Here is a 12,777-nt window from a genome sequence, read left to right on the forward strand (position 1 = left end):
CTGGCCAAAACTTGTACGATCATCAACCTTGATTACCTTGAGCGCTGGACTGGCCCTTTTCCAAGCGCCATAACAAGAGACAGACGAAGACGAAGAGGAAGAACAGCAAACTGAGGTCTCAATTCTGGCTTGCCAACTCCTCCCTTTCTTTCGCTGTCTCTGTCTACAGTATCTATCAACCTCTGTTTATAAATTCTTAGAACTATAAAAGACCTCATCAATTCATTAGCATTTTAGATTCAAACAAAACTTAGAACATGAATGACGAGCAGCTTGAGGTGCTACGACTTCTTGATACCCTTGCGGCCCTAATTTGATTGGAAAAATAAGTCACGAGAATTTTAGCAAACTAAAAAAAAATAATAGGTAGTTATGAACTATTCGGATGGGAAGGGGAGCTTTCGAAATGTCAAACGTATTTTGCTTATAATATTAAGATTCTAGACTGGGATCTTTACTTGGTCGCTGCATACTTCTGTTTAAAACCGTATACCCTGTCTCTGCAAGGGTATGCTGAGGGGCGTAGCTGCGCTGCCAGCGTCTCGTCGCTGTTGCAGTCGCAGTCTCAGTCAACGCTGCTCTCTCTCTCTCTCTGTCTCTCTCTCTCAGGTGATATTTTTCTTCAGGTGGTGCTTTTGCTGTTCTGTCAGCTTGGATGAGCTTTTTGCGAAATTTTACACCTCCACACAGATTTGCTGTGGAGATCTGGGTATCCATAAGCGGTATAAGCATGTTTATACGTAAATGTACACACGAGTGATATATGGGTCTACTTGTTTTTGCTGCTGGTCAATATTTACAAATCGGTAAGACTCAATTTTGGTAACGCTCCAGCAGAGCACAGCTGAGTGAGAGCGCACGCTCTCTTTTTACCTCACCTCTCAATCTCGCTCTCAATATCTCTCTCTCTGGCTGCCGCTCTCAGACATGATCTCACTCTCAGGTTTTTGCCTTACGATATCAAATTGCTTTATTAGCCAAAAAACAAAAAAATAAGGCAAAAACATGGCCATGTTAAATCTTTTTATATTCTTAAGCTTTGTTCTTATTGTTTTTTGTTTTTTCCACTATTTTTTGTCGATTGTGTCTGTGCGATTTCTTCTCTGTCACTTTGGCACTCGTTTCGGACGTGTTTCTGGGAGGAACACGCAAGCAGTTCTATATTTTATAGAAAATTGTTGATACACATTTATCTGCCTCTTTGATGAGTTCCAGTTGTTGCCAAAGTTTTTTTTCCTTTCATTGCTAACTTTCATTGCCACGCAGAGAATCAATCAGTTTCGGGTCCTAAAAGTATGTTCATTCAGTAGTTATCTATGAACAAACTTATATTATCAATCTGATCAAAGAGTGCAGGATGGGATTGAAAAAGAGCTACTTGATTGATTTGGAGTCTCAAAAAGCTTGTTAAGCTTGGCTTTATATAAATATATTACACTTAACCGAATGATCTCAATCAATCACTATAAAACTTAAAAAAAAAAAAATTGGTATTTACAACAAAGGCAACAGATATTTGCACTACTTTTTTTTGGTTTATTATCCCTGCATTTGTATTTCCTAAGATAATTTTCCGTGTTGGATGCCCCTAAAAACTTGACAGTTTTCTAGTTATAAATTTGAGTTGGGTTTTTCTGATGTTTTTCTGTTGTGGCTGGCTGTCTGTCTCTCTTTTGGGCCAAAACACGTTGCAATTGGCAACTGGTTTACAGCTATGCAACGGCAAACACACTCGCACACACACGCAGAAGGAGAGGAGAACACTCACAGACACACACACACATATGCACAGCCCTAGCTAGACACCAACACATGGGCAAAGGGACGCTGCAGGTGAGTAAATGCCAATTTTAATATGGCCTTTACTTTATTTCTTTAGAAATATATTACCATGGAATGCATACGGTTTCGATTTTCGAATCATTACCATTATATTATGGAGTATTTTCAATATTCGTTGTATACCTTTTAGATACTCATTCTGTTGTTGTTGTTTTTTATATTTTTCGCTTTTCTTTTTAGGGGCCACTTTTGTGCACTTTTTTCACACACAGAAACACGAAACAGAAAATACCATTAACGATATGATGTTGCTGTTGTCTTGAGCACTGAAAAACCGTTCGTTACGCTTTGGCAGACATTACGAGCCACGCTCCGCATCCGCGTCGTCCCCCACTCGGCACCCTACCACCAGCAATCCCCCGACAAGATGATAGCTCTATTGTTGCTGTTGCTGTTGCTGTTGCTGCTGCTGCTGTTGCTGCCCGTAACCGTAAGCGGAGAGCGGACTCGTCTATCTTTGGCAACGCGTTTGTCGTATCTGCGACAAAGCGGCCAAAACTCAGCTTCAGGCCCGAGAAGCTGGCTCCACGGCACAGCGCAGAGCACCGCCAACAAAGGGAGAGCGAGAGAGAGAGAGCGAAATCAAGAGAGAGAGAGTGATCGTTGTCTGGGCTCAGATTTAACCATACGATCTACCTGTGCGCAAGGTGTTTCAATTCAAGGTGAGGCATTCGCTGAGAGCACTCCCACGATATGCATTCCTTTGCGAATGCCTTACCTTTCCTGATTACACCTTTTTACGGTATACCTGTGTTCACAGCCGGCAGAGGTGCGATCAAACGGCTACATCGTAAGTAATGGGATTTTCATAATGAGATGCAGGCTATCGTAGGGGTAGCGGCCACATTACATAGGGAATATCGCAAGGTGTCGTATAATATCGTAGATTAGGTTTTGCACTAAGGCATACCTCAAAACTGCACAGAAAATCATTATGGAAATTAAATAGTGAGCTTAAATCTTACTAAAGTATCCAAAATCACTCTTCAAAACAAATGTAAATGTTTACTTGGTTTATCTGTTGAAACAAGAACAGTTTTTCTTACTATACTATGTTGTCAGGCCATTCTTTGAAGACAGATCTGTATGTTTATGGTATAAAGTTCGGAATTTAACGAAAATACCACTATTTTTTTGGTTGGTGACCGATCGTTTTTTTTGTTAGACATAGGATATAGTGGTCCGATCTAGCGGAGTTCGACGAATGACCTGTAAAATCACAGCTATATTCATGCCCCTTTAATGCGTTCCTACATAACGAATCCTGGCTTCAGTTATATTCGAATCACCCAGAATTACTAAAAACCGATACCGAGACCCAGCACAGAGGTTTGATATCAGCCAGTTTCGTTCGCCTCTAACGAATCTGTTTGCATTAAGTTGTTCGTTCATGCAGGGCTCTAATCTGTGCATTCATGAAACAGACTGAGATGGACTGAGAGACTAGGACTAGGACAGATAGAGATGGCTAGATCGACAGGGATGAAATACTTATCAAAAGTATATAAACCTTCTGGGAACTGTCCGTTACTCAAGTTGATTCGTGAGTATAAAATAAATAATGCGAATATTAAAAAAAAAATAATAGGTATTCATTTTCAAAGCATATGAAACGCTATAAAAAACACTGTACATATATGATATAGTCAAACTTTCCGCAAAGAAAATTAAATGGTGAAACCACCCAATACAAATATGGTTTAAGCCTCCTAGTGCTCGGGAAGTGTTTGTCCAACCATTAAGTGGCATAATTGATTAAGAAGAGACTTCTTTTATTTAATATTGACATTCAATGCTTGCTCTTTTTCTTTTTCGCTTTAGGCTTTGATCTGTCGCTGCTCTTCTTTGACTTTTTCTTTGATTTCTGTTTGGATTTCTTAGACTTTTTCGAGCTAGAGCTTCGGTGGGAGCTCTTTTTAGATTTGCTGACTCTTGATCTCTTGGCCTTGCGAGGGGACGAGGCAGAGCAGGAACTAGATGTGTCACTAGAACTATCGCTATCACTATCGTCAGACGAGAGAGTCTTCTTCTCCACCCACTTGTCAGCAGAGCGCTTCTTAGGAGCGTGCTTCTGCCAGAGATGCTGAAGCTTCGCCTCGAGGTCAACTTCGGCATGGTCGGTCTCCTGGGTCCTTGGAGGCGGCCCTTTTCCAGGCAGCTTGGGTCCATAGATATCCTCGGCTGGCACTTGAGCCATGGCCAGCTCCTTGTCGTTCCTCAGTCGCTCCTCGCGCGACTTGTAGGCAATCTTCAGCTTGTTCCCCTCGATAGGCGCGAACTTTGCAGGCGCTGCGGCCTCCTCTATTGGCTTGAAGAGTGCCGCAAAGATCCCGCGCGGCGGTGAATTATTTCTCAGAACATTCAAGGTTGCCGCCGAGGCAGCCGAGGTCGAGGGCAGACCCAAAGCTTCATTAATTGCAGCCAGTTTTTCCTGCGGAGTGGACAATGTTGCTATCTGAGGAGGTGGCACAGCCACCTTCTCCTCATCGTCGCTATCCTCGAAGATGCTCCTAAACAGATCCTTCTTCTCCGAAATGGGTTTCTCCCGGGACTCATCGACAGCATGCTCCAAGGGAGTCCTCGGCACAAAACTTGCCTTGACTATAGGCTCCTCTTCCTTCCTCTGAGCAGGTTTCTCTTTTTCAGGCTCAGGCGCCACAGCAGCTGGAGGGGCTAGAGGAGCTAAAGCAAACGAAGAAGCTACAGCTGGCTTGGGCTTCTCCATGTGCTTGGGTCTGATCGTTGGAGTCTGAAAATCGGCCTTGCTATTGATGGAAGTCTCCAGGTAATCGAATATTGATATCTTGGGCTTTCCTTTGAGCTCCTTTGGCGGCTCCAGCATGGACCCACCGAATGGTTCGGCTATGTTGTAACGCTTGCAGAGCAGCGATGCGGGCTTCCACATGGTCTTGGTCCGCTCCATGACCACCTTCCGCTCCTCGGGCGGCTTCTGCTGCTCCTTGGCCTGTTCCGCCTGGACGGTGGCCTCCGACACGAACCTGTCGTACATGAGCCCATTCAGGGGTCGATAGATCTTGGCTGCCTGAATGAATTCCTTCTTCTCCATCTCTCGATCCCACAGGGAAAGCGTCACCGGCTGCATGTTGGCCAGGAACTCTGTTATCTCCGCATCTGTCTTGAGCTGTGCGTCCAAAAATTTATCGTAGCGTTCCTGCTTGGCCTCGTCCGCCAGGAAGGGCTTGAAGCCACCTGAGGGAGTCGCAGAGGCTGCAATAGGAAGGGTAGGTATACAGCGATTTAGAAGAGGTACATAGTGCGAATACGTTCTTACTTACCCAAATCCTTGGTCTTGAGGACGGCCTTCTCCTGGATCGTTGCATTGCTTTCTTTCACCTGCTTGGCCATCGCTGTTGCAGCCGTCTCTGCTTTGGGAAGCTCCTCCTCGGTTATCAGACCACCCTTGGTGAAGCCTTCAGACTTTGCGTTTATGAGCTCCAGCAATTTGCCACGATCCTTGAAGGGATTGCGGCTGGGCGGCTGCGGCTGCTGCTGCTGCTCTTCTTTCTGGCTCTTCTGTTCCCCCAGCAGCTGGGCCCGCTGGTCCGGATTGAGGTCGTGCCTGCCGAGGCCTGTCTTTTTGTATTCATTCCTCGCCTCCAGCTTCTTGGTCCGCTCGCTGTCCATCGGCTCAAAGCGACTGCGCCGCTGCAGCCAGTTCCTGGGCTTAAAGTCCCGTGGGAGATCTATGGCGTAGGGCTTATGCAGGGCTGCTTCCGACTTGTCCTCGCTGAAGCCATCGATGACGTGGCGCTGCTGGACGTGCTGGATCTTTTTTTGCTTGGGCTTCTTGTCGGCCAGGGAGAAATCGTAGCGTGTCAAGTCATCGCGGGCATAGATGTCGTCGTCCTCCTCTTCAAAGGCACCAACTCCAAAGGCCTGGCCTCGTATGGAGAGCTGTTTCTGCTTGGGCTGCGTCTCCAGCTGGCCGAACAGATTGATGTGCTGCATGGGAGCTGCTGGATGGGAAGAGGACGACTTGGACAGAATGGGGTCTCGGCTGAGGCCGGAGTAACTCATGCCGAAGCGATTCTCCTTGGGCGTGTAGAAGATGGGCTCGTAGTCATTGGGTGCAAAGGTGATCTCCTCATCATCCTCATCATCGTCATCATCGTTTCCTTCTTCTACAGCTGCGTTTTGGAGCTGATCCAGGCTGGGCAGTCCCTCGGCTCCGTAGTGGTCGAGGAGATACTGCTCCCGCTTGTTTCTGGCGCTGGCCAGACGCTTCTCCTTCCTGGTCTGGCGGGGACCCACGCCCTGGCCCGGCTTCCAGCCCATGCTCTTGAGTATCCTCACGGCCACCTTGTCGCGGACTGGGCGCAGCAGGTGCTCCAGCACGGGCACCCCTGGAATGGGACCGACTTGCTCCGGCTGCATTAGTTTCCTCTTGCGCTGGCCCGTGCGCTGCTCCTCCTCGCTCTCCTTGGCGAACTCCTCGCGAGTGCGTATGCCCTGCGGCGCGATGCCGAACTCTCCCAGGTCCTCCTTGTCCATGAAGTCCTCGGGCCGCTGTTGGGCTCTCGGAGTGGCCTTCTCTGCGCGCGAACTCTTGAAAGTCTGCGGTGTCCAGCCCTCCAGGGAGCCCACCGTGTTCCAAAAGCCGGCACTGAATCCGCCCGTGAAGGCGCCATGGAAGCGCCTCTTTCCGTTCTCATCTTTGACGATTTGGTCCTCAATCGCCAGCGGCTTCTTGGCCGGCACTACGTCTGCAAGAAGATGTGTATTTAAAGTGTTATTTTCTATCCTATGGCTTGGCGATAAAGCTTACCCTTCTCCAGCGGTGGAAGCGGTGTGCCGAAGCGGTGCAAGGATTCTTCATCATCCATTTTAAGCAAAACAAAAATTACATTTATTTTCGTTACAATTTGTTTGGGTCAGAAAACAGTGTGTCCACACAGCACAGATAATAAACAGCTGAGTGGACTGCCAACCTGTTCACTCTTCACGAAGAACTGTGACTGCTTCGCAACATTCCTAACGGATTATTTAAACAATTCACTAAATAATATATATAATATAAAAAATGAGGAATTATAGTGAGATAATATTTATATTCTACGTTCTACATTTATTATATTTTTTTTTTGTATTATACATTTCTATGTAATGGTAAACCAGCTTAACAATATTCTACAGAACTAAATGATTAAGATTATTCGAATATGAAGAATTAAAATTAGATAAAAATTTATTCCACAAAAGATTAATTGCTTATTTCTTATACATAGCTTAAAATCCAACACAACTGCAGCACATATAATTACATGTAGAGTCACGACATGAACTCGTGACGTGAAAATAGTCACTGCACGTAAGCAACGCTCATCTCTAGTTTTCAAAAACGGTCACACTAAAACACTGCAAATATTTTACAAACACGATTTTATTGCAATTTTAGGCTGCCTGCAACAAAATTACATTGCAAATGGTAAGCAGGAGACGACCAGCGCATGGAAAAACATAAGGGGGCCGGTGGAGCAAGATCCACCCAGCCGGAGACCGCTCTGTAAGGCCAAGGCAGCACACTGTCTGCCTGGGCCCCCGTCTGTATGGGTGACTAATGATGTCAACATTTTCTGTTCTGTTTTCTCTTCAAAGTCGACGGCCATTTTTTGCTAGCTTAGACGTTAGACTTGAACAGCGGCAAAGGCATTCAACTGCTCCCAAGTAAGTAGCCACCTGTAGAGCACTATCAGTGCAGGGCAGAAAAAACTAATGTGCAAACCTGTTGCAAAATCATCAAACAGCATTCATAACGCTCTCACACACACCCACACACGCTCGCACCCAATCCTGGCCACCTGACACGCAGACACGGGCACAGGCAGAGAGTCGTCAGACAATATGTCGGAGAAGAACCTCAAGGTGGGCGCCCGGGTCGAACTGACCGGCAAGGATCTGTTCGGCACGGTGGCCTACGTTGGCATGACCAGCTTTGCCGTCGGCAAGTGGGTTGGTGTCGTGCTGGAAGAGCCGAAGGGCAAGAACGACGGCTCCGTCAAGGGCCAGCAGTACTTTCAGTGCGAAGAGAACTTCGGCATGTTTGTGCGGCCCACGCAGATGCGTGTGGTGGCCCCAGCGCCCGGCACTGCCGATTTCACCCCGCCCACGGCCCAACCCACAAAGGCACGGCTGAGCAGCTCACGCACCTCACTCTCGTCCAGTCGGCAGTCATTGGTAGGCTCACGAACCCAACTCACCGCGTCCCTGAGCGAGCGGACCGGCTCGAGCAGCAGCATTGGCCCACGCAAGTCCCTGGCCCCGCAGAGCAGTAAAGACAGGGAGGCCTCCAGCACTTCCCTGGCGGAGACAGCGGCAGCGGTGGGTGGAAACGGCTCGCATGCCTCCTCCAAGCGGGCCTCGTTCGTAGAGACGGGCTTCCTGGAGATCCTGAAGCCGCAGTTCACGCCCTCCCAGCCGATGCGCTCGCCCTCGTTCACGACCCTGCCCCAGCCTAGCGGAACGTCGTCGTCGGAGGACAAAGCCGCGCTGCTGGAGTCGCAGAAAACGAGTGCGGAACTGCAGACGCAGCTAGCCGATCTCACGGAGAAGCTGGAGACGCTCAAGCAGCGCCGCAACGAGGATAAGGAGCGAATGCGCGAGTTCGACAAGATGAAGATCCAGTTCGAGCAGCTGCAGGAGTTCCGCACCAAGATCATGGCCGCCCAGGCCTCCCTGCAGAAGGAGCTGCAGAGGGCCAAGCAGGAGACCAAAGACGCCATTGAGGCCAAGGAGCGGCACGCCCAGGAAATGGCCGAGCTCTCCGACAGCGTCGAGATGATCACACTGGACAAGGAAATGGCCGAGGAGAAGGCAGACACCCTCCAGCTCGAGCTGGAGTCCTCGAAAGAGCGCATCGAGGAGCTGCAGGTGGACCTCGAGCTGCTCCGCTCCGAGATGCAGAACAAGGCGGAGAGCACCATCGGCAACATCGCCGCCGATGGCACCACCACCGGCGGCCTCTCCACCTACGAGTTCAAGCAGCTGGAGCAGCAGAATGTACGCCTCAAGGACACGTTGGTCCGCCTAAGGGACCTTTCGGCCCACGACAAGCACGACATACAGAAGCTCAGCAAGGAGCTGGAGATGAAGCGCTCGGAGGTGGCCGAGCTGGAGCGCACCAAGGAGAAACTGAGCGCAAAGATCGATGAACTGGAGGCCACAGTCGCCGACTTGCAGGTGATCCTTAAACTTACACCTAAGCTCTCTCTAAGCTTCCTCTGTGTGATCCTGGCACTCCCAAGAATATTCATGGCTTTTCCTGCACCTTATTGGCTTGCCTTTGGCTCTGTTCGCTGCTTTCGTTGCTATGTAATTTTCCCTTTGCTTTTGGTTGATTAAGAATTTTCGTGGAAAATCTAAAACAACTTTTTCCATTACGTTTACCTTTCTTTTCGCTGGCCCGCATAATAATAAATATTTGCAATAATTCAAGGAGGTAAATTTTGTTGTATATCTCTTAAACGATCCCCCTCCCCCCGTTCAGGCAAAATTATCCACATTTCCCAGTAATAGTCCCCCGAATGAACCATCATTATAAGGGCTGTGTGTATTAAATATCTTTTCGTGTATTCCTCTAGGAACAAGTCGATGCCGCACTTGGTGCCGAGGAGATGGTCGAGCAGCTGGCCGAGAGGAAAATGGAGCTGGAGGACAAGTTGAAGCTGCTGGAGGAGGAGATCAGCCAGCTGGAGGCCCTGGAGGAGGTGCACGAGCAGCTGGTGGAGAGCAACCATGAGCTGGAGCTGGATCTGCGCGAGGAGCTGGACATGGCCCATGGGGCCAAGAAGGATGTGCTGAGAGAACGTGATGCGGCCATAGAGACCATCTACGATCGCGATCAGACCATCACCAAGTTCCGGGAGCTGGTCCAGAAGCTGAACGAACAGCTGACGGAGCTGCGCGAGAGGACGTCCAGCAATGAGGACAAGTCCCTGCAGGACCCTAGCCTCAAGCTGGCCACCGAGACCATCGACTACAAGCAGATGTTCGCCGAGTCCAAGGCCTACACGCGCGCCATCGATGTCCAGCTGCGCCAGATCGAGCTGAGTCAGGCCAACGAGCACGTGCACATGCTGACGGCCTTCATGCCCGAGTCGTTCATGAATCGCGGCGGCGACCACGACTCCATTCTGGTCATTCTGCTCATCTCTCGTATCGTGTTCAAGTGCGGCATTGTGGTGTCGCAGACCCGTGAGCGCTTCCCCGCCGTGGAGGCCGTCACCCGGGAGGCAGTCACCCAGGGCCATGCTGTCCAGCAGTACACCTTCAAGTGCCGCCTGATGCACTACATCCACAATCTGCAGTGCGCCCTGCACCAGATCCTGTACGGCCTGAACAGCTGCCAGCCGGACACGCTGCTGCGGGCGGGCAGCTCGCTGCCGGAGATGGTGGCCCAGGAGAAGATCGTCGACGGCATCATCGAGCTGCTCAAGTCCAACCAGCTGGACGAGAACAGCACCACGGACAACATCGAGAAGTGTGTGGCCTTCTTTAATGCGATGAACTCGGTGCTGTTGGCCGGCGAGCAGCTCCTCAACGAGATCCAGATGATCCGCGACTGCGTGGCCTCGTTGGGGGCCGCCTGCGAGAGCATACTCAATGACACGGCCATTGCCAAGGTGATCATTCAGGAGGCGGGCGCCACCAGCGACTCCATGCTGTTGATTCAGTACCTCAACGAGCAGATGGAGAGCATCAGGCAGCAGGTGAAGCTGATCAAGCGACGCCTGCCCAGCGACCAGCACGTGATCAAGTGCGGCCTCTCCCAGCACAAGGTGGACGCGATGCGCGCCCTGGCCCAGAACATCAGTCGCATCATGTCCGCCATGCACCAGGCTACCCGCCAGTCCCTGGCCGCCATCGTGGCCAACATTGAGAGCGACAATGCCGCGGAACATACGCTGCCCCAGGACAAGTACTGGTCCCTCCTGTCCGCCGCCTGCGAGCGCATCTACGAGCAGGACGATCGCGGACCCACGCACAACTTCAAGACGCTGCTGGCCCAGGCCAACACGGATCTGCAACACATTGCCCAGCACCTGCTGGACAAGGAGTACGAGATCATAACGGCAGCCAACACCAGCACCAGTGGTAGCGGCAGCGGACCGCAGCGTCCCACTGCAGCCCAGAGCACGCCCATCATCCAGCGAGCGCAGCTTATCAAGAAGCAGCTGGAGCAGAAGAACGTTCTGGCCGCCACTTTGGAGAACCGCGAGGCGGACATCAAGCAGCTGAAGCTGGCCGCCAAGATGAAGCAGAACGAGCTCAGCGAGATGCAGATCCGCAAGGATCTCGCCGAGAAGAAGCTGAGCGTGCTGCAGAACGAGTACGAGCACGCGGTGGAAAAGTGGAAGCAGCAGTACGAGGAGACGAGCCAGCAGCTGTCGCTGAAGGAGAAGGAGTTCGAGGAGACCATGGATCATCTGCAGAGCGACATCGATGCCCTGGAGAGCGAGAAGAGCGACCTGCGGGACAAGCTGAAGCTGAACACCAGCACCGGCAAGAATCAATCCTCCGACTCGCATTCCCAGCACAGTTTATCCACAGCCGCTTCCGCCGGACCCGGCAGCACCAATGTCAGCTACTCTACGCCGGCCGGCACCGCTCCAGCGGTGGCCGAGGAGGTGCAGCTGCTCAAGTGCGCCTTCAATCACGAGCGGAACGAACGGCTGCGCCTGCAGGCCCAGGACATGCGTGTGAAGCTCGCACAGTTCGAGCCCATCCATGTGCCCCAGCCACAGGATCAGCGCATCAACGCCCTGGAGTCGGAGCTGACCAGGATGAAGCACGCATGGGTGCTGTCGCTGCTACAGGTGCGCTCCAAGGATGCCGTCTCCTCGGGCAGCCTCAACTCGGTGGCCCTTCAGCGACGCCACCAGCCGGTGCCGCCCAAGGGCGAGATCAGCTCGAAAGCTTCCCAGCTGGCCTCCGACATCCTCACAGAGTACCTCCAGAGGAAGCCCCATCGGGCAGCCCGTGGCCAGTTTGCGTCCTTTCCCACCGTCGATGTGAAGCGCGTCCTGCAGATTTGAGACGCCAGAAGAACGGACGACGGACACAAGAACGGACACGATAATGAGGCCAGGGGAAATCGGAATAGAATAGAATTGTATTTGTATTGCTAGCACAAATTTGGTTGGGGGATCCTAACTGAAACTCAAGCTTCATTCACCCTTTGAATTCCCATCCCAGCGATCGCCTCAAGACTACCCCTTCTCCCCCGCACCTCTGCACATGTGATGGCCTCCCAAACAGAATGGTTTTAAGAGCAACTGAAACTGAAAATTGTAACTCTACTTTTACTAATTTATGTTTTTTGTATAAAGATAAAGCAAGCTATAAAGATTACATATATACTTAAAGAGTAATACCCAAGTCTGTAAACCTATCGTGTTTATCTCTTAACAAACCATCTGTTTCTGAAAACTAACCTCAGTCGAACTAATACCTGTATTATCTAGGGGTTCCGCTACGAAGGGAGCCACGAGTACATATGAATGTGAAAGAGACAACTAAAACAGAGATTATTCGCATGGAAGTGATCAATAAATACTTCTGCATATATATATTTCAAGTATAAATATATTTTGCTGTTTGTTGTATGAACAAAAATGAATTATGGACGCGTTTTGTTGGGGAATATTAAGAACTAATAAACCAATCAACAAGAACAAGACTATTGTTCATTTTTACTACCGGATTGAGGAATAGAAAATGGAGAGCCTTTGAGACTTTAATTAGGAGCAATTTTGGGTGCTATTCCGAACAAATCTGAGCCAAGACTAACCGATTTTAGTAAGTTCGCCACACTGCCCTCCACCTCCGGTGCTTCGGAGTCGAACTGTCGCATTTTACCCGCTATTCGATAAGTTTAGGGACCTATTCGTTTTGTGATGGATGTGGCTGTGTATAACA

At 50.1% G+C, this 12,777-nt stretch overlaps 2 protein-coding genes across 2 annotated transcripts; one reads left to right on the top strand and one right to left on the bottom strand.

Annotated features, from left to right (window-relative positions):
* Nucleotides 1-3,412: 3,412 nt before the first annotated feature.
* Nucleotides 3,413-6,713, bottom strand: LOC6602272 (G patch domain-containing protein 1 homolog). The gene is made up of 3 exons (XM_002027285.2): nucleotides 6,629-6,713; nucleotides 5,139-6,566; nucleotides 3,413-5,070 (listed from the first exon to the last, which is right to left on the bottom strand). The coding sequence occupies exons 1-3, from the start codon at nucleotides 6,684-6,686 to the stop codon at nucleotides 3,632-3,634; spliced, it is 2,925 nt and encodes a 974-aa protein (XP_002027321.1). The 5' UTR covers nucleotides 6,687-6,713; the 3' UTR covers nucleotides 3,413-3,631.
* Nucleotides 6,714-7,271: 558 nt separating this feature from the next.
* LOC6602273 (dynactin subunit 1) lies at nucleotides 7,272-12,478 on the top strand. Its single transcript, XM_002027286.2, has 4 exons — nucleotides 7,272-7,288; nucleotides 7,459-7,527; nucleotides 7,608-9,039; nucleotides 9,441-12,478. The coding sequence occupies exons 3-4, from the start codon at nucleotides 7,705-7,707 to the stop codon at nucleotides 11,892-11,894; spliced, it is 3,789 nt and encodes a 1,262-aa protein (XP_002027322.1). The 5' UTR covers nucleotides 7,272-7,288; nucleotides 7,459-7,527; nucleotides 7,608-7,704; the 3' UTR covers nucleotides 11,895-12,478.
* The last annotated feature ends 299 nt before the right edge of the window (nucleotides 12,479-12,777 follow it).

This window comes from Drosophila persimilis, unplaced genomic scaffold (assembly GCF_003286085.1).
Source record: "Drosophila persimilis strain 14011-0111.01,24,50 unplaced genomic scaffold, DperRS2 tig00000780-arrow-arrow-pilon, whole genome shotgun sequence".
Lineage (NCBI taxonomy): Eukaryota > Metazoa > Arthropoda > Insecta > Diptera > Drosophilidae > Drosophila > Drosophila persimilis.